The sequence below is a fragment of the Dipodomys merriami genome, unplaced genomic scaffold (assembly GCF_024711535.1).
Source record: "Dipodomys merriami isolate MVZ:Mamm:240054 unplaced genomic scaffold, mDipMer1.0.p SCAF_68, whole genome shotgun sequence".
Lineage (NCBI taxonomy): Eukaryota > Metazoa > Chordata > Mammalia > Rodentia > Heteromyidae > Dipodomys > Dipodomys merriami.
In genome coordinates this window covers 2,077,502-2,098,709 of record NW_027206268.1, presented here as the reverse complement: position 1 = coordinate 2,098,709, position 21,208 = coordinate 2,077,502, and the positions used below count along the sequence as shown (strand labels likewise).

Genomic DNA, 21,208 nt, shown 5'->3' with positions numbered 1-21,208 from the left:
CTCATGCCAGCCCTGGCTACAAATACCTTGAGGAAGCTACAAGGGCAAACATAGCTGTTTGCTGGCTCCTGAAGGCACAGTCCCAGGCACGACTGTTTCAAACAGTTCCCATCCTACATTTCCATCCCTTGCCTAGGATCTAAATGACCCTGTAGCCACCTAGGCCAGAGGAGGAGCCTCTAGTTAGTGTGACCCAGAAGAAGGTCTGTGATTGGTGCAAACACAGTCTGTCCCTTTTTTTTTTTTTTAACGAGGGACTGCTATAATTGGTGTAGGCACAGTCTTTCATTTGCACGGCTGTCCCATGATGGGTGCAAACATAACCTCTGTTTGCATGAGGGTCTGTTAGGATTGGTGGCACTCTTTCTACACTCTTTACTGGATACACAAGCCAGGTTATTCTGCTCACATTTTTTTGAGCCAGCTAGGACACAGAGTTTTTAATTCATTTTATTTTTTACATCAGTTCTACATCAAAATTGCTTCTCTCTACACGGAGAGAAGCAACAGTTGGTTCTGCCACAGCGGGGGCTCCCAGGAGTCCCTTTTTAATTTCTCTTTAATTTCGGTGGAAGGTGCAGGCATCCAGAAGTTCTGTGAAGCAGAAGCCAAGAGAAAAGACCATCAGGGCCTCCTTTTTGACTTAGTCGTGTCATCTTAAATATGTATTGTAGAAAGGGCCTACCCCAGTGCTAACCCATTAGTGTTATTTATACATATTACTTACAAGCATTGACAAATGAGTCCTCTCTGGGTGGTTAGATATAATATGTCTTTTCCCAAGCCCTCTGCCTACACGGAAGGGGACCCCCCCCTTTTTTTTTTTTTAGTAAATAAATGGGAATAACATGAACACAAGCTCAGTTCCCAAGAAATCTGAAGTCCGACCACACTCCATGGTCCCCTGGAAGACAGTTCAACCTTTTGGAGCTGAGTGGTCTAATTGAGTCACCTCATTGAGACTTCTGAATCCTCTTACAGGGCAGGGAGACCCTCTCCACCTTGTTTTGTTCTTAGCTATTAACCCTTAATACAAATACATGGACCTCCGTCGCCGGGTCATTTCTCCTCGGAGTTCCGTTCTACTTACCGGAGACTATGCATGGCTTAAAGTTGGCCATGAACGTAAGATACTCTGGCCCTACGTAATTGTCGTAAGTTGTTTTGTTCTGCAGGTTGGCCAGACATTCTGTGTCATGACTGAATAGCAGGTCCTTGGCTGAGGAGTCAAACATCTGGAACATCCGGTATTCAAACCCGGTTCTTCTAAAGAGCTCCTGGATTGGACAGACAGACAGACAGACAGACAGACAGACAGACAGACAGACAGACAGACAAGAGTTTTCCAGAAGCATAGGATTGGGTATTGTGCTCAGAAGACCTGAATCTGCTTGACTACTTGGGTCTAGCCTATGAGAAACCCAGACACAGTGTAGCTTAGTAAGTACTATAGTAAAATGTCGGGAAGCAATGAATCTCTGGTTTCAGATCCTAGCCCCGCCACATCCTTGTTTTTGTGGCTTGAAGAGCAAGCCTTGGTTTACCCATTTGTAAATGGAGATGATGTTGACAAACCCACGGTAGACAGAGCTCCCAGTCGGCCAACTCGCTCATCTCTGCTCAAGCACGATTTGATCACAAATCATAAGGTGTCTCAATGTTGTCTGGGGCTTGATCTCAGGGCCTGGGTGCTGTCCCTGAGCTCTTTGTGCTCAAGGCTTAGCGCTCTACCACTTTGAGCCTCGGCGCCACTTCTGGTTTTCTGAGTGGTTCCTTGGAGATACAGAGTCTCACGGCCTTTCCTGCCCAGGCTGGCTTTGAACCGCGATCCTCAGATCTCAGCCTCCTGAGTAGCTAGGATGACAGGCGTGAGCCACCGGCGCCCAGAAGCCCAGGATAGCACCAAGCCTGCCCAGGTTGAGGAAAGTGTGGTTTGGCGCCCCCTATGGGTCAGGAAGAATAACCTCCATTCTGCTTTCCCTACATTAAGCTCAGCCTAGCGTGAGACCGCTTGAGCCAGCTCCGTAAGGGAGAAAGGATGAACAGAGTAGCCCGTACCTGCTGGTTGAAGAGGATCCTGCGAACAAAATCTGCCTTATCTTTCCTTGACACCACGGCGTGGTTCGGCACTGTGGCTAGGTGGCAGTTCTGAGCCTCGGTCACGGGCTTCCTGGTACCATCAAGGCACAGCAGCTCAAAATCTTCCTGCTTCAGGTCCCTAGCCCAGGCCTCAGGGTTCTTTCCTAGGGAGAGAGGGGCGTGTCAGGCACAGCTGATGGATTTGGTGACAGCATGCCAGACAGTCGATACCTGCGAGAGTTCAGAGGTCCAGAGAAATGAAACAACGCTTTTACAGTAAAGCAGGATAGGAAAACAAAACCCGGGCACTCACAACCAATTTTGGCTCATGTTTTTTTTAACCCATTTAAGGGCAAAGATTTCACAAAATAAATGTTAAAAAAAGCTTAGCCAAGAAGAGAAAGATCAATTAATTGAATATTAAGATTACGAATGTCTGTGCAGGGACTGAGAAGGTGGCTTAGTGGTAGAGTGCTTGCGTAGCATGCACGAAGCCCTGGGTCTGATTCCTCAGTACCACATATACAGACAAAGCTGCAAGTGGTGCTGTGGCTCAAAAGGTAGAGTGCTAGCCTTGAGCAAAAGAAACTCAGGGACAGCGCCCAGGCCCTGAGTTCAAGCCCCAGGACTGGCAATAATAATAATAATAATATAAGAAGAAGAAGAAGTAGTAAAGGCAGAAGGAGATCTGTGGCTCAAGGGGTGAAATGCTAGCCTAGAGCAAAAGAAGCTCACAAACAGCACCCAGGTCCTGAGTTCAGACCCCGGGACTGGCACACACACAAAAATAAAGTATAAGGACTTAAGTCACTGGAAGAGTTTCCTATCTGACACAACAGGGAAGTACAGCATGGTGACATACCGGCGGTGTTCTGCAGGACCGTCCGATGCTTCACAAAAGCCACATCTCCCTTCTCAACTAGACACCTGCACGGCGAGGGACAAATCAGTGAGGAGTCACACCCCTTACACACACACACACACACACACACACACACACAGCCACACTTCCAGTGTGACAGCCCTACAGCCAGCGCTCTGGCCTCTCCCCAGGACTCCACCCGAGATGCTTCAAGTCAGCGGGGCTTGCAGGGGAATATTCTAGAACCAGACCTGATTTTGGTCTTTGGAGTCACATGAGGAAATTGTAGTTGGCTTCTGCTGCTGGCTCCTTCTAGATGATGCTGGATGAGGATGAGGAGTTTGCCGGTGTGTGTGTGTGTGTGTGTGTGTGTGTGTGTGTGTGTGTGTGTGTGTGTGTGTGTGTGTGTGTGTGTGTGTGTGTGTGTGTGTGTGTGTGTGTGTGTGTGTGTTCAGAGAGAAAGGAGGTCCATGTACCCCACTCACCTGAGAGCCCCGGCCGAGCCGAAGTACCTCTCCTGGCTGTTGGGAGCACATGTATGGGCAGGGTTGTCACCCCCACCACACAGCGCGCAGAGACGGGAGTCGGGGTTAGAACCAGGGGCACAGCTGCGGCTGAAGAAGTTGTCTGTGGGGAAGGACAACCGGAATCAGATCTTCCCACCATAGCAGGAAAGCCTCGGAGTGTGTTCTTAAAATTGCCCGACTCTCTCGATCTGCAGTACTTCTTTATACATGCTGACATATTATTATTAAAAATCAGAACCTAGCCGGGTGCCGGTGGCTCACGCCTGTCATCTTAGCTACTTAGAAGGCTGAGATCTGAGGATCGCCATTCAAAGCCGGCTCAGGCAGGAAAGTCCGTGAGACTCGGATCTCCAATGAACCACTCAGAAAACCGGAAGTGGTGCTGTGGTTCAAAGTAATACAGTGCTTGCCTTGAGCAAAAAAAAAGCTCAGGGACACAGCGCCCAGGCCCTGAGTTGAAACTCCACAAGCTAACCAAAACATCAGAACCTGATAATCCAGGCATTGGTGTAATCCTGTAATCCTAGTGTAACGCCTATAATCCTAGCTAATTAGGAAGCTGAGATCTAGGGAGAGAGAGAGGGATGCAGGGAGAGAGGGAGGGAGGGAAGGAGGGAGGAAAGGAAGGAAGGAAGGAAGGAAGGAAGGAAGGAAGGAAGGAAGGAAGGAAGGAATTACATAGGTCCGATGTGTGGCTTAGGTGTCAAAGTCAAATGCATGCCAACGTGCAGGTATACCACATGTGCTCCCATTGCTCTCTGAGTCCATTTCTGACATCTTTCTGACCATCTCATCTTTCCCAGAAACCCATCGCCTTCCAGGAGCACAGGGGTGAGGGCGGAGGGAAGGCCCCTGCATGAGTCTCTCCCATCCCCCCCCCCCAGGCCCACACACCCACCACACCCGCAAGAACACACTCACCGAACTTGCAGGACCCAGTTTGGTTGTATATTAAACCCATGGGGATGTTCCAGCCTGCAGAGGTGCCAACCCCCATGTGGCAGGACTTCTTGCCCCGTAGAGAATTCCAGGTGATTCCAACATCTGATTTCTTAATCACAGCCACGGCGTAATAGCCTTGCAAGGGGAAACACCATGATGGGGAAGAGAAGGGGTTGGGATGGGGGAAGGGGAAGGACAGAGCCCCTGCCTCCTCCACCCCCAAATAGGATGCAGGAGCTGTGGCAGAAGTTGGAGCTTCCCGTCCCCAGGTCGACGGCCACGTGGCCCCTTCTGTCTCACAGGAGATGCTATGCTCAGGTCGCCCGGCTCCCCCTCAAACCTCAACGTGAATCAGTTCTGTTTGAACACCTGTGGTTTCCCGACCCCGTAGGATGAAAAGGAGAGCCAGGAATTTCCAGGAGGAGGGGGAGCTGTGTGACCATCACCCCGCCTCTTCGCAAGCTCACGGGCAGCCCCTCTCCCGCCTGGATGGTCCTGTGCAATCCAGGCTGTCTTTGAGCCTCAGTTTCCCTACCTGTATACTATGGAACCCCCAAGGTCCAAAGCTGGGGGTGCTGGGCAAGAGTCCACATGGAGAAGGACTCCTTTGTCAGCTGCCTGTGCTGTGCTGTATCAATGAACTATTGTTAATTATTAGTTATTCATTATGGATGCTTTGGGACAGGTGTGCACATTGTAATAGTGAACTGGGCCTCCGTCTTCTCCTCTTCCTCCTATTTCTGCTTTCCAAGTCTAGCAAGTTTATTTAAGGGTGTTTTTGTTTTTGTTGGTTGTGAGGCTTGAACTCTGGGCCTGGGCGCTGTCCCTCAGCTCTTCAGCTCAAGGCAAGCGCTCTACCACTTGAGCCACAGCACCACTTCCGGTTTTCTGAGTGGTTCATTGGAGAGAAGAGTCTCACAGACTTTCCTGCCCGGGCTGACTTTGAACCTCGATCCTCAGATCTCAGCTTCCTGAGTTGCTAGGATGACGGGCGTGAGCCACTGGCACCCAACTATTTAAGGTGTGTGTGTGTGTGTGTTTAAGGTTTTCTCACCATCTTTCCCAGTACTAAGCCTACTTGAGCTCCAGGGCTGGTCACTCACCTTCTAAGGGCGTGTTCACACACTTCGACCCATGACGCTCACTCCCGTGTTTAGACTCTGAAAGGAAAATAGAAGTAACCAAGGAACTCAGCCTCTGAAACCCTCACGTCAGCTCCATCCAAAGTCAGGCGTTCCTCAGTGTGTCTCCAACATCGAAAACAAGAGCCAGGCACCGGGGCTTGCTGCAGTCATTCTAACCTACCCTGAGTCTGAGAAGAATGTGGTTTGAGGCAATCCGGGCAAAAAGCTCACAGGAGCCGCCTTCTACCCCCATCCCCATCTACATTAATAAAACCCAGGCAGAAGGGATGTCTGTCGTCCTGGCTGTTTGAGGAAGCATAAACAGGAGGATCGAGGTCCAAGGAAGAGGGAGGCCGGGATCACTCTAGATCCTGGCAAAAGATCCTTTCATGATAGGTATGTAAGTTCTACTCCATACCGTCCAACACCACTATCTCCATTTAAAAGAAAGGGGGGCGGGTATTCATTGAGCTCCACCCGTCCAGCTCCTACATCTGTATCTTACCTAGTTCTGACGTCAGGGAAGGGAATTGTCACCTGTCATCTCCCTCTCTTGCAACTCTATTATTAGCTTGATTTTCTACGTCTGTGATCTGTGGGGGGGCTGGGACAGAGAGGTGTCCCCCTCTACTCACCATAATTCTCTGCCAAGACAGGCACAAGCCCACACTGGCCTGCGAGGTAGACGTGTCCACCATCCAAACTCATGGCGTCAGCTTCTCCTTTCTGAAGAAACGAATCAGTAGTGAGCAGCAAGGCCTGTTCTCTCTCCCGTCCTGCTGACCCTCAGCGCTTTCTCACCTGCCAGCCCCTCACATCACAAGCCCTGTGCTAACCAAAGCTACCGTGTCAAAGTGAGCGTCCGAGCCGGGCACCGGTGGCTCATATGCCTGGAATCCTAGCTACCCAGGAGGCTGAGATCTAAGGATAGTGGTTCAAAGCCATGCTAGGCCTTGAGTTCAATCCCTAGTACTAACAACAACATCAACAAAAGCAGGAGCTATATGAATCTGTTAAGATTAAGCAAATATTGAAAATCAATTAAGTTCATTAAATATTGACGCAGGTACTAAAGTTTCAATCCTGTATTACCTGTAATAACTAGGGATTTGGAAATTACTCACATGGCAATATTTAGAACCTGGTCAAATCAACGGAGGCAGAAATACTTGGTGGAGTTGTAGACAGCTATTAAAAGTAGTTTTTAGGGGCTGGGAAGGTAGCTCAGTGGTAGAGCGCTCGCCTTGCATGCATGAGGCCCTGGGTTCGATTCCTCAGCACCACATAAGCAAAAAAGAAAAATGCTGGAAGTGGCACTATGTCTGAAGCGGTAGAGTGCTAGCCTTGAGCTGAAGTGCTGAGGGACAGCAACCAGGCCCAGAGTTCAGGCCCCACAACCGGACCAAAAAAAAAAAAAGTAGTTTTTAGGGGCTGGGGAGGTGGCTTTGTGGTAGAGTGCCTAGCATGCATGAAGCCCTGGGTTTAATTCCTCAGTACTATATACACAGAAAAAGCTGGAAGTGGCACTGTGGCTCAAGTGGTAGAGTGCTAGCCTTGAGCAAAAAGCATCTTAGGGGACAGTGCCCAGGCCCTGATTTCAAGCCCCAGGACTGGGAAACAATAAAATAAAAGTAGTTTTTAACCTGATGATTTCATTACCTAGGAAAATCAGAGGTTCGAAGCCACCCTGGGCAGACAAATCCTCAAGACTCTTATCTCCAATTAGCCAGCAAAAGTAGGAAGTGGGAAGTGTGGCTCAAGTGGTGGAGCACCAGCCTTGAGCAGAAAAGCCAAGCCAGAGAGTAGGAGGCCAGGAGTTCAAGTCCCAGTACCGGCACAAGAGTAAATCAATCCCACAGTGTCCCCCATCCACATCCTAGAAGATTCCTTACACTTATTGAAAGTAGGGCACCCGTCTGAAGTTCCCTTAGGGCCCAGGCCTGAGGCCCCAGGAGGTCACCCGGGACTGGGGCTGGCCCTCGACTGAAGGAGTAGCAGGTGTTGGGGTTGGGGGGTGTGGAACGTTAGCGGGGACCCCCTTCCGCAGAAGCTCTGTGCCTCTGGCCTGCAGGCCCTCCTACCATGATGGCTGCCACGCAGTCCTCGGGCGTCTCCTCCACGGCGCACCCCAGGGCCCCGCCGCTCACCGCGCCCCACTCCTCACACCTGGCCTTCTCATGGCGGCCCACCGCGCACCACCGCACCCCTGGGAATTCCCCCACACCTAGCACGGGGAGAGAAGAAGGGTCAGGGAACCCCACCCCACAGGACGCCTCCCCCGCTTCCTGGGACTGCCAATCGAGGGTCCCACCCCACCTCAGAGAGGCCTCGTGGAGCTCCAGCCCAAAGCAGAGACTTCTAGGTTTCCATCCAAGGCTGGACTTCCCAGAAAGAGAGAGACAGACAGACAGACAGAGACAGGAAAGGGAGGGGAAAGGGAAAATGGAGGAAGAAGAGACAAAGGGAAGGAAAAGAAGAGTGAAGAAAGAAAGTAAAAGGAAGAAGGGAGGGAGGGAGGCAGGATGGTATCTAAATATAGAGATATAATATATAAGTATATGGGCTGGGAAGGTGGCTCAGTGGTAGAGCGCTTGCCTTGAATGCATGAGGCCCTGGGTTCGATTCCTCAGCACCACATAAGCAAAAAGAAAAAAAGCCAGAAGTGGTGCTGTGGCTCAAGTGGTAGAGCGCTAGCCTTGAGCTGAAGAGCTGAGGGACAACATCCAGGCCCAGAGTTCAGTCCCCACGACTGGACCCAAAAAACAAAAAACAATATATATATATATATATATATATATATATATATGTATACATTATATATATACATATATAGATATAAATAGGTGCATTGTGGTGAATCTGGTGGAAGGCAGGAGCTGCACCCTGAATCTTTGGAGTTGGGGTTCTGCTCTCGAGTGGCCTAGTGGCTCATTCTTAACTCCTGCTTAGATCAGATTGTTCTTCCTGTCACTGGGACGGTCGCCCCGTTGAGTACAGGGACTTAGAACCATCATTACTTCAAGTTTCCTACAACATGAAGGTCTTCAAATTCCTCTGGATAATCACATAACTTAAATCTTTCTCCCAGCTCATCAGAAAATCTCCTCACAGGCCGTGAGCAGGTGGCTCACGCCTGTCATCCTACCTACTCAGGAGGCTGAGATCTGAGGATCATGTTTGAAGCCAGCCTGGACAGGGAAGTCCAGGAGACTCTTACCTTCAATGGACCACCAAAAAACCAGAAGCCAGCTGTGGTTCAAGTGGTAGAGCGCTAGCCTTGAGCAAAGAAAGCTAGGCACTGAGTTCAAGGCCCAATATTTATAACACACACATACACACACACACACACCACACACACACACACACACACACACACACACACACACACACACACACACACACACACACACACACACCCCTAATACCTGTCTCCAGCTGCCCAGTGGTGGAAAGATACTCATATCCCACGTACAGCTTTGCATCCATTTTAGGGGGGACCCGTACAAAGCCCCGGGCGGCATCGGTGAACAGCAGATCTCTCCCGTGCGGGGAACCAAAGAGTTGAAATTCTGACCTCTTGTCTTTTCCAAAATGTTCCTGTTGAAAGGTGAAGAGGAAGAGCACAGGAAGGAGCTGACACCGAGGTGAAGGTCGACACGATACAAACACCAAACCAGAGAAAGGGAGAGACTTGTCACCTCCACTGCCCCCCCCCTCCCCGACAGGACACAACCACCATTCCCTGCACTTCACCATGCTCCGGAAATACTTTTTTTTTTTTTCTTTGTCAATCCTGGGGCTTGAACTCTGTGTCTGGGCGCTGTCCCTCAGCTCTTCAGCTCAAGGCCAGCGCTCTACCCCTTGAGCCACAGCGCCACTTCGCTTTTCTGGTGGTTTATTGGAGCTAGGAGTCTCACGGACTTTCCTGCCCGGGCTGGCTTTGAACCGTGATCCTCCGATCTCAGACAGGCGGGAGCCACCATGGCGCCCGGCACAGGAGAATTTTGACTGTGACTGGTAGACCCAGGATTTCTGGGGTAGGCAGAAGGCAAAGCCGGGGGAGGGGTCCCCCATCCCCCCCCAGGCAGTGGCGGGAATACCTGGGCCTTGTTGAGGATCTCCCAGATCAGGTCCTCCTTGCCGTCCACGCTTCGGGCCACCACGGCGTGGGAGGGCACCCGGGCCAGGTGGCACTGCTCGTACTCGTCCACCGGCCTCCGGGTGTTGTCCGGACACAGCAGCTCATACTGGTCCCTGTCGGCCTTCTCGGGCAGGACCTCTGGGGGGAGGCAGAGCACAGGCCGGCTGGCCCCAGGCAGAGCCCCCCACGTGCATGCGCTGTGCACCTGCCCCACACACACACACACAGTGAGCCACAGCTGTGTGACCCAAAGAGGACTTAACAGAAAAATCTTCCCCAGCACTCTGGGGCTTGAACTTGGGTCCTCCTCCTACTCACTTGGCTTTTTCTTTTTCTTTTCCTCAAGGCTGGTGCTCTAGCCTCTTGAGTCACACCTCCACTTCAGCTTTTTGCTGGCTTATTGGAGATGACTCCAATAAGGCCTGCTGAGACCTGTCTTTGAATCACAATCCTCAGATCTCGGCCGCCTGAGTAGCTAGGATGACAGGCGTGAGCCACCGGTGCTGGTCCCCTCAAACTCATGTTCTACATCCAGGAAGCAGAAGCCAGTGGCTCCCAGTCATAGTGCAGGATGCAGGGCCAAAGGTGGGAAAGAGGCCTTGGTGCCCAGCGAGGGCTCTCTACAGATACGGAGAAACACGCTCCTTGGAGGTATCCAAAGGGGCGATGCAACTAGGCACCTACGAGTTGTAATTCGCAAAGATGAGGTCAAGCTAGAAGAGAATGGAGTGCACTAGGACTCGTGTCCCCTCACAAAACGGGAACAGAGCCAGCACCAGGTGGCATACCTCTGTGATCCTAACTCCCTCAGCAGGCTGAGATCTGAAGATCTCGGTTCAAAGCCAGCCCCGGGGCAGAAAAGGCTATGAGACTCTTATCTCCAATAAACCACCAGAAAACCAGAATGGGTGGCGTGGCTCAAGTGGTAGAGCGCTTGCCTTGAGCCAAAAAGAAAAGAAAAGAAATGCTCAATGTCCAGGCCCTGATTTCAAGCCCCAGGAGTGGCACAATCAATCAATCAATTAATGAATGAATGTAATACATGAATTGCAAAAAGGGACCATACGTACCAACTAGCAGACATAATAGTTTGGGGCAAAGTCAATCTGGGTTGTAAGAGGCTACCCACAGCCTCTCTGTGGTATACTTGACCGGCCAAAGGACAGAATGTCAATTGTCTTAAAAACATCTTGGTGGGGCTGGGAAGGTGGCTCAGTGGTAGAGCGCTTGCCTTGCATACATGAGGCCCTGGGTTCGATTCCCCAGCACCACATAAGAAAAAAGAAAAAAGCCAGAAGTGGCGCTGTGGCTCAAGTGGTAGAGCGCTCGCCTTGAGCTGAAGAGCTGAGGGACAGCGCCCAGGCCCAGAGTTCAGGCCCCACAACCGGACCCCTCCCCCCCCAAAAAAAATCTTGGTCTGCATAATGAGACCGAGAGGTGACCCCAATCATAAAAAAAAAAAAAAATTAACGCAGGCAGGACACACATCCATTGCCAAAGTGCCAACCAAATGGTACAGTAGGAGGTAATGAGGAGGGTGACCCGCGAAGGGCCGACCCAGGGCAGGAAGAACGTGAGAATGACCACATCGTGCAAAAACATCAGGCTGTCAGGAACTGAAAATGTGAGGACCTCAGCCCTGGCGATGAACGGGAGCCCGGCTCTGCCACGCCACGTACACTTGGTTGAAACATTTGTAATGAAAGGTTCTGGACAGGAGTGGAGCCTGGCATAGACTCAAGCCCCAGGCATCCCCCAGGAGTTGGTGGAGAACTGGATTCCCTAAAAAAGACAATCTGGTCAGAATTAACCCGTTGTTCTCTGAGAAAGAGAAGTTCCAGTGTGACTGCTGCTCACCACAGTGACCCAGGGCCCAGTGGCAGGATGCCTGCCCTGTGCCCTGACAAGTCCCACCTGGGAGAGCGTCTGTCCTGCCTCCAGGCCAACTCAGGCCTGCCATTGTATACAACAACTCTTGTTTCCTCCTCTAACAAGCAGCTCAGTATCCAACCACTATGGGAACCCAGTCCGAGAGGCACAATGGAGAGGAAGCTGCCGAAGCAAGCATTTGGAAAGGAGCAGAGATCACAGCAGGCAAAGCAGCCATGAAGATGTGTCTGCAAGGAGTCCTTAGCTGGGTTCAGCAAAGAGAAGCCAGCGCAGGTGGGCGGAGCACTTCCATAAAGCTGCCTGTGGTGGACAGATGGCTTCTGATTTGACCTCGACAACAGAATAAGGGACTGCAAGTTCAATGAATAGTCTCTGGCCAGAGAAACAAGGTCAAACACTTAAGTTTCTTCACTTCCAGTGGTTCCTGGTATTTCCAGCTGAGTGGACATCTTTCTGTGACCAGTGGGTGCCACCCCACCTTCTGCGGAGTCTGCGTGAGAGATTGTGTTGGACAAAGAGCTTCAAGGAAGCATGCCCCCAGGAAGGGGATGTTGGTTCAAGGCTTCCCATACACTTGGCTGCACCTTTATAGCCTCTACCTTTATTCTTACTATATTCTTCTTGGCTGTACATTCGTTGCCTTTATTCTCATTTTGGCTATTTTTCCATTGATCCGTGAACAGAGCATGTTGTATTTTTCCAGTCCAATAGAGATGGCTTCTCTAAAGTAATAAAGACTAAGGCCAAAGATTAAATGTGGGCAATCCCCCAATCAATCTATCATCTGATGTGACGTTGCCTCCAGAAACTCCTACAACTTCACAAGCGGTTTTACAGCTCATGAATAGTAAATATAAAGACTTAAAATTTCTAGATATGTCTAATAGACAAAATCAATAAACTAAACTAAGTTAGAAAGAGTTATCCCAGTAGTTTAGAGAGTTCTAAAAAGAAGGGACCTCTGATTATAAAAGAAAAAGAAAGATTCTCCCAACAGTTATGATTAAGTTTAGTCCAACTTACATTATAGGGAATAGATGGTGTTTTCACACAAAATATAAAGTTAGTAACATATTTCCTGTACCAACCAAGAACCATTTCCTTATACAGGAGCTTATAAAGATGAAATTAGTTGGATAAAATTAAAAAGAGTATAATGTAAGTACAGCCCTGTCTTAGGTTTGTTAATTATTAAACATAAAAAAGGCTGAATAGATGACGTATTCTATTAAACAATATGCTAGACTTGTTTCGCACCACTTAGCTTAAACAGTTGGTGGGATAGTCATTAATTTTCATGTAATTCATCAATGCTTTGCCTTTTAAAAAATTGATTACGTGCTTAAATAAACAAAGAATCTATGTCACAATCACACACTGTATAAAAATGTTAATTCTCCTCAATAAAGATACACTCAGATGCAACTCTTTTGAGTCTGTGTCTGTTTGTCACTTCGCCGACTCCTTTGCCCACCTATCCCGAGATCCCTGTCCCGTCGGTCCCAGTGCTCCGGCCGAGCTGGTCCGTCGCACGGCTCATTTAGATTTCATCCATGTGGAGTGAGACCGTAAGTTTATCATCTAACTGATGATAAATCCAGAATCTGAGCCGGGCGCCCATGGCTCACGCCTGTCATCCTAGTTACTCAGGAGGCTGAGATCTGAGCATCGTGGTTCAAAGCCAGCCCGGGCAGGAAAGTCTGTGAGACTCTGATCTCCAATAAACTACTAGAAAACCAGAAGTGGCGCTATGGTAGAGCACTGGCCTTGAGCTGAAGAGCTGAGGGACAGCACCCAGGCCCAGAGTTCAAGCCCCATGACCGACCAAAAAAAAAAAAAGTGCAAACTATAGAAACTTTTCATTAAAAAAAAGTCTCTCTGTGGCTTTGAACAGATGCCTGTCACTCATCTCGAGGTGTAAGGAAGCTCTGGGGAAAGCCTTCTGCTCCTTTATTCCCCCCACTTACCAAACACTGTCATGTGCCTCACGAAGCTCACGTCCCCCACGCCATCCCGCAGACACCTGGAGAGCAGGAAAGCCACCATTAGACCCTGGGCCCTGGGCCCCCCCTGCCATCTCTACCGTCCATCCAACAGTCCCCCACTTCCCCCCCACCCCCGGAGCTTTTAAGGGCCTTTCAGTCATCACCAGAGTGATGGCCTCTCCCGGGGGTTAGGGGAGGAAGGGGTGAGGTCTATGAATTCCCTGAATAAAACAGTCACGGGGGGCGGGGGCTGCTAGGAAGGTGGCTCAGTGGTAGAGTGCTCGCCTTGCACACATGAGGCCCTGAGTTCAATTCTTCAGCACCACAGACATAGAAAAAGCCAGAAGTGGCTCTGTGGCTCAAGTGGTAGCAGCGCTAACCTTGGGCAAAAGAAGCTCAGGGACAGTGTGCCCAGGCCCTGAGTTCAAACCCCAGGACTGGCAGAAAAAAAAAACAAAACCAAAAAACAGTTTTGGTTTGGTTCGATGCGAGTACCAGGGCTTGAACTCAACTCAGGGCCTTATTTTCTCTCGTCACTTATTTATTTATGCTCAGGGCTGGCTCTCTCCCACTTGAGCCACACCTCTATTTCTGGCTTTTTGCTGGTTAAGGAGAGATAAGTGTCTCACGGACTTTCCTGCCCTGAGCTTGGCTCCAAACCACGGCCGTCAGACCTCAGGCTTCTCAGAAGCTAGGGTGACGGGCGGGAGCAGTCGCCAGGCTTTGCTCTCGGTTCTGAGCAGGCCCCGAATGTGCGGCGGGGGGCTGAGGGGAGGCCAGGACAGGCAGGGGTGAGGTTCAACACAGGATGCGCGTCAGCACGGCCTGGCTTTGGCCCTACCAGCATCCCAGTCTCGTGTCTGAAGATCCTAGAATCCCTCAGCCTCTCGTGGTCTGGGGAGGGTAAGGAGGGTAACACAGACGCACACCAGGCTCGGGGCAGGGCGGGGGTCAAGGGGGGGTAGGGGGAAACAGGAAGGAGACTTCCACACAAAACACTGGTGTGGTGCTGGCTGGACACAAGGACAGGCCCTTGGAGCCACCTGGTACAGGCCTACCACTCCGGGAACTTTTGTTACTCTGAGTGTGCGTGCGTGTGTTACGTGTGTGTATGTGTGTGTGTGTACGCGCGCGCACACGCAGGTGCACCCATCCAGGGGCTGGGACTCAGGGCCTGGGTGCTGTCCCCCTTGAAGTTTTCCACTCAAGGCCAGTAGCTCTACCGTTTGTGTACACCCAGTTCCAGTTCCAGGCTGGCTTCGAACCGCGATCCTCAGGGTAGCAAGTGAGCCCCTGGTGCCCAGCTGAAGAGCAAGGAGGGGCGGCAGCCGGCACTCACCCGAAGGCACCCGAGTAGCCGAAGTAGGGCTCCTGGGAGGAGCAGGCGCATTTGTCCGTCCCTCTCCCCGCGCACAGGCGGCACAGGCCGGGGAACGTGGCGTTGGCGCAAGGGACGCAGCTGCCACCGAAGAACCGGGCAGCTTCGGCTTCAGACAGACGCGCGGGCCCCGGCTCGTCTGCGGACAGGGGTGAGCACTTCATGCCCCATACCATACCCAGATGGGGCCCGGGACCACGAGGGCCCTGCTCGCAAAGTCGGCCTGGAGCCTGGGAGAGCTGGGCCCCCCCCCAACCCCCACACGTCTTAGTGACTCGGGACCCCCGGCGTGGTCCATCTGGACCACCAAGGTGAGACCCCCTCCCTCCCCCCTGCACCTGAGCCGGCTCACCTGTGCCAACAGACCCAGAGGGCAGCAGCGTGCCCAGGGGCACGTGCCAGCCCGCTGCCCAGCCCAGGCCTGGGTGGCAGGACTTGGCGCCCCGCAGTTGGTTCAGCTGGAGGTCCGTGCCCTTCTTCACCACGGCCACGGCGTAATGGTGGGTTTGTGGATCTGCAGAGGAGCAGGGAGGAAGAGAGGCCTATGGGGCATGGCCCCCTCGCCACGGCTGAGCTCTTCCCGGAGGCCCCAAGGTGGGCGCCATTCCCAGGTAAGCAGGGAGGGGAGAGAAAACTGAACCCCTCTGCGGCCACCAACTACCCCTGGCTTATATAACACTGTACACTTCTGGTTTTGGGGGGGGGGATGTTTTCCTTGGTGATATTGGGGTTTCAAACTCATAGCCTCACATGATTGCTAGGCAGGTTGCTCTTCCTGCTGAGCCATACCTCCTGTCATTTTTTTTGTCGGCCGTGGGGGCTTGAACTCTGGGCCTGGGCGCTGTCCCTCAGCTCTTCAGCTCAGGGAGAGCGCTCTACCACTTGAGCCACAGCGCCACATGGCATGGTCCCTTCTGGTGACGCTGGGTCATGCCTCATAAGCAGGAGGCGGGAACACGGAAGAGCCTCCTGACCGCACGATCTTTGGGGCATCACAACCCATGGAGGATGCGGGCCGGTCTCCAGAGACGGGCTTCCCGTGGGCCCAGCCCCAGGGGTAGGCATTGGACTGAGGACAGCACCGCCCTCTTGGGCTGAGGCTACTCACCTGGCTACGGTGAGCTCTAGCAGCGTTGCCCCACCCCTGTCTTCCCCCCCAAAGGCTGAACGGTCCCACCAGAAAGTAGAGGTCCCTGCGGGGGCTGGGGGGGCTGGGAGAGGGAGCACACCGTCTTCTGATCCATAGACTTCGGCCACAATGGGTTTCAGGTTGTAAGGAGCCAGGCCGGCCTTGAACACCAAACCTCCGTCAAGGGTCACAGCATCTACTTTGTCTGCCTGGCGGAGATAAGATGTGGCAATGAATGGAGCCCGCTACCGCTGGGGATGATTCTCCTACCTCTCTACCAGGGGCGTCTGGTCCAGAGAGAGCTAGGCCGTCTCCATGATGCATGTCGCTACTAAGATTTGTGTAGGTGTCTCTGTTCCTTAAAGTATATGCCCAGGAGTATTATAAAAGGATCTACGGTAGTTCTTAGGTTTTTGTGCATGTGCCTGTACTACGGCCCCCTGTTTTTCCTTGGCTTTCTTGCTCCAAGCTGGTGCTCTTCCACTTGAACCATGCCTCCAGACTGGCTTTTCGCTGGTTATTTTGGAGATGGATCCTCACAGAAATTTCTGCCCAGGATGGTCTCAAACTACGATCCTCTGGATCTCAGCCTCTTGAATAGCTAGAACTATAGGCATGACATGCCACAGGTGCCTGGCTGGTGTTCAGTGTCTTGATGAAATTTCACAATCATTTCCATAATGGCTGCACTAATTTACCTTCCCACCGACCAGGGTTCTTTCGTCTCCTACATCAGTTTGTTATTTTAGAATAAAAACGAGTTGCGAGATCACAATTCTGGAATATTTTTCTCTAATTAATGGCTGGTACTTAAAACTTAATATTGCTTATGAGATATTGATCGTGCATTTGTTCACTTCTACGGTACTTTCCAGGCATGCAATTATATGAAAATACCGATTTTTTTTCAGTTGTGGGCCTTGAACTCGGCGCCTGGGTACTGTCCCTGAACTCTTTTGCTCAAGGCTAGCGCTCTCCTACTCTGCTTGTTTTGTGGTGGTGAATTGGAAATAAGAGTCTCACAGACTTTCCTGCTTTGGCTGGCTTTGAACTGTGGTCCTCAGATCTCAGCCTCCTGAGTAGCTAGGATGACAGGTGTGAGCCAGCAGAATCTGACTAAAATACTAATACTTTTATTTCTGTTTTACATGAATTTTACATCTCTGTGTGCGTGTGTGTATGTGGGTGTGCATGAGTGTATGCAGGTATGCATGCACCTGTACTAGAGATTGAACTCAGGGACCAGGCACTGTCCCTGAACTTTTTCACTCGAAGTTGCTGCTCTACTACTTGTGCCACAGCTCCGCTTCCAGATTTTGGCTGGTTAATTGGTGATAAGAACGTCATAGACTTTCCTGCCAGGGTTGGCTTTGAACTGAGATCCTCAGATGATCTCAGCCTCCTGAGTTGCTAGGAGTGAGCCGCTATAGCCTATGTCGATAAGGAAAGAAAGAAAAGAAAGGAAGAGAGATAGATAAGATGGACAGGCAGAGAATAGGGACTTCTGTGTCCCTTTCGGGCTGCTGTGACTCACTGCCGTGGCATGGATGCAATCCAGGTGAGATCTTTTCTTCACGCAGGTGACAGACGGACCATCTGCAGGAAGGACTTTTCTCATGGCCTCTCGGAAACTGGAGCATTTAGCGGCCTCGTGATCTGACACGGCACACCACCTTACAGTCTGCCCCGGGGCAGCCAGACACAGCCCTAGGAGAGAGGAGCAGGCAGGGGCTAGGCACACGCAACTTTCTCTGCTGGAAGAGGAGGTCAAAGGCAAGAGAAAGGGTCAGCTGGGTATGTGTGCATGCAGCTGGATTAGCTGCCTAACAGGTGGGTTCTCAGGGTCTGTGTCTCTGAATCGTCCTGTACCCTTAGATTATAAACAAAGTCTGTGGGCTGGGAAGGTGGCTCAGTGGTAGAGCGCTTGCCTTGCATGCATGAGGCTCCGGGTTCGATTCCTCAGCACCACATAAGCAGAAAAAGCCAGAAGTGGTGCTGTGACTCAGATCGTAGAGTGCTCACCTTGAACTGAAGAGCTGAAGGACAGCGCCCAGGCCCAGAGTTCAAGCCCCCTCACCCCCACCAATAAAAAATGTTATGTGAGCTGCCACCCTTGGCTCATGCCTGGAATTCTAGCTACTCAGGAGGCTGAGACATGGAGGATTGCAGTTCGAGGACAGCCTAGGCAGAAAAGTCCGGGAGATTTCATCTTCCAACTAACCGGCAAACTGCAGGAATGTGGGTCTGACTGACATGGTAGAGCACTAGCATTGAGCAAGCAAGATGAACCAAGAACTAGGCCCCACGTTCAAGCCCCAGTACATTATGCCAAGAAAAAATAAAAATAAAGCCGGGCGCTGGTGGCTCATGCCTGTTATCCTAGCTACTCAGGAGGCTGAGAGCTGAGGATAGCGGTTCAAAGCCAGCCCGGGCAGGAGAAACCGTGAGACTCCTATCTCCAATAAACCACCAGAAAACCGGAAGTGGCGCTGTAGCTCAAGTGGTTGAGTGCTCGCCTTGAGCTGAAGAGCTGAGGGACAGCGCCCAGGCCCAGAGTTCAAGCCCCATGACCGACCAAAAAGTAAAAAATAGCCGGGCGCTGGTGGCTCACGCCTGTAATCCTAGCTACTCAGGAGGCTGAGATCTGAGGATCGCGGTTCAAAGCCAGCCCGGGCAGGAGAGACCGTGAGACTCCTATCCCCAATAAAACCACCAGAAAACCGGAAGTGGCGCTGTAGCTCAAGTGGTAGAGCGCTCGCCTTGAGCTGAAGAGCTAAGGGACAACGCCCAGGCCCAGAGTTCAAGCCCCACGACTGACAAAAAAAAATAAAAAAATAAATAAATAAATAAAAATAAAAATTAAAAAAGCCACACAAAAGGCCACCATCCTCAGACTTTATATGAAATGGCCTCATTGTTCCTTTTAGCTTTTGTTGCTTTCCAGGTAAGGTCTCATGTTTTGGTTTTTGTTGTTATTTGCTTTGTTTTGTTTGGTCAGTTCTGGGGCTTGAACTCAGGGCCTGAGTGCTGTCCCTGAGCTTTTTTTTTCTCAAGGCTAGCGTTCTACCGCTTTGAGCCACAGCGCCACTTCCAGTTTTCTCACTGAGGATAAGATTCTCCCAGACTTTTCCTACCCAGGCTGGCTTTGAACCTCGATCCTCAGATCTCAGCCTCCTGAATAGCTAGGATGCCGGGCGTGGGGCACCTGGGCCTGGCTGTCTCCTGTGTTTTGATTGGCAGCCTGAACTGCCATCCTTCTACCTCCCAGTAGCTGGGACCACGGGCATGTACTGATACACTCAGCTTGCTAATTAAGTTGGCATCTCACTAATCCTGTTTTTCCAGGGCTGGCCTTTAACTGCAATCCTCCTGATTTTTTTGTCTCTACAGAAACTGAGATTATAGGTATACACCACTGCAACCATCTGCTTTGGTTACTTCTTGTCACTGGCCACCAGCAGTGTGTGTGTGTGTATGTGTGTGTGTTCGTGTGTGGAAGTGCACACATGCACACGCATGGATATGTGTGCACAAGAGCATGCCAGTTTGGGGGCTTGAATTCCGAGCCCGGGTGCCGTCCCTGAGCTTTTTTGCTCAAGGCTGGCACTCTTTACCACTTAAGCCACAGCTCTGCTTCTCCCTTTTGCTTAATTGGAGATGAGAGTCTCACCGACTACTTCCCTGCTCCTACTGGCCTCAAACCACAAGGAGAGCCCTCGTCCAGCAGCCATGAGGAAGAGCGTATAGGGGGAAGGTCCAAGGGGACAGGGCAACTCCGGCCTCTGGTTAGGAAACAAAGCCCCAGTTGAGCAAAGTTGAACTTTTGCCCAGGGCCTGACTTGGCCAGGACAGAAGATAAAAGAACAAACAACACAACGCCTGTTGGAGAGACTTTGAGAGAGACCACTGGTGTGCACCCTGTGTTTTCTTGCCACTGTAGCTGGACCTCGCTGGACCACTGCTCATGCCTGTGGTCTACCTTCCCAGACTATCCCAGGCCCATGGAGCTCACTGTGCACCCCGAGGGGCGATGCTGGGCTGGGAAGGGCTGGCACCGACTCCTTGGTCTTCGCTGACCTTCCCTCTGTACAGGGTCCTAAGCTTACCCCTCCCCTTCACCCCCATCTAAGGAAGATTTTACACAGGTCTCACAGAACTGCATCTGCTCAGATCCAACAGTTGATCTTTATATTGGGGATAAGGGGGAGAACGAGGGGCATGTGCCAGTATTGGGACTTGAACTCAGGGCCTAGATGTTGTCCCGGAACTTTTATCCGCTGAAGGGCTAGCACTCTACCACTTGAGCCACGGCTCCACTTCCAGCTTTTTGCTGGTTAACTGGAAGTAAAAGTCTCACGGACTCTCTACTGCCCAGGCTGGCTTTTGAACTGGGATCTTTACATCTCAGGTTCCTGAGTAGCTGGGATTCCGGGCACCTAGGTAACTGGCACATTCTCTAATCCCACCAAGAGCCCAGGATGAAGGATCCTGCCCCCACCCCACCCCAGGTAAAAACACACCCTGTCATGAATGCACAGGGTTTTGTTCTTTTGGTTGGTCGTGGGGCTTCAACTCTGAGCCTGGGCACTCTCCTTGAACTCTTCAGCTCAAGGTAAGCGCTCTACCACTTGAGCCACAGCGCTACTTCCAGATTTCTGATGGCTCACTGGAGATAAGAGTTTCAGGGACTTTCCTGCCCCGGCTGCCTTTGAACCATGATCCTCAGATCTCAGCCTCCTGAGATGACAGGTGTGAGCCACCAGTGCCCGGTTTGTTTTTGTTCTTTTTAAACTAGAGATGACTTGCCTATGCTAGGAGTTAGGTCTGCCTCATCTAGATTCCTGTCTTCACAGCCAGCGGGTGTTAGTTATGTAAAGACAATTTTTACTTAAAAGAACCAGGCTTAGCACCACCCAGAGCCACCCAGCAGTCCCTTAGACAGTGATTGTTCTGTGGGGCTGTGGCGCAGGGGTCCCTCGGTGAATGACCCTCCAGCACCCAGGTCCCCGATGCACTCACCCAGCACCCCCACACCTAGCAGAGCACAGATTGCCAGCCTCATTATCCTTGCGTCTCCCAGAGCCTGGGTCTCTCCGTCCTCGGCCTGAAGCCTGGCTGGGTCCAGGTGAACAGAACAGAGCTGGATGGCCT

At 51.4% G+C, this 21,208-nt stretch overlaps 2 protein-coding genes across 3 annotated transcripts in view; one reads left to right on the top strand and one right to left on the bottom strand.

Annotated features, from left to right (window-relative positions):
* Positions 1 to 21,208, top strand: part of Topbp1 (DNA topoisomerase II binding protein 1) — an 81,455-nt gene that overhangs the window by 29,473 nt on the left and 30,774 nt on the right. Inside the window, exon 1 of one of the 2 annotated variants that reach the window (XM_070005436.1) lies at positions 17,759 to 17,887. The exons of the other annotated variant lie outside the window; for it this stretch is intronic. The gene's annotated coding sequence lies outside the window, so the exon portion shown is untranslated. Of the gene's footprint in view, positions 1 to 17,758; positions 17,888 to 21,208 lie in introns of those variants that run through there. 2 annotated transcript variants of the gene reach the window in all.
* Positions 435 to 21,202, bottom strand: LOC138815987 (inhibitor of carbonic anhydrase-like). Its single transcript, XM_070005438.1, has 17 exons — positions 21,077 to 21,202; positions 17,592 to 17,764; positions 16,158 to 16,266; positions 15,281 to 15,442; positions 14,890 to 15,067; positions 13,533 to 13,588; positions 9,635 to 9,813; positions 8,960 to 9,131; positions 7,616 to 7,758; positions 6,170 to 6,260; positions 5,514 to 5,570; positions 4,390 to 4,545; positions 3,427 to 3,568; positions 2,942 to 3,006; positions 2,059 to 2,243; positions 1,091 to 1,277; positions 435 to 594 (listed from the first exon to the last, which is right to left on the bottom strand). The coding sequence occupies exons 1-17, from the start codon at positions 21,117 to 21,119 to the stop codon at positions 560 to 562; spliced, it is 2,133 nt and encodes a 710-aa protein (XP_069861539.1). The 5' UTR covers positions 21,120 to 21,202; the 3' UTR covers positions 435 to 559.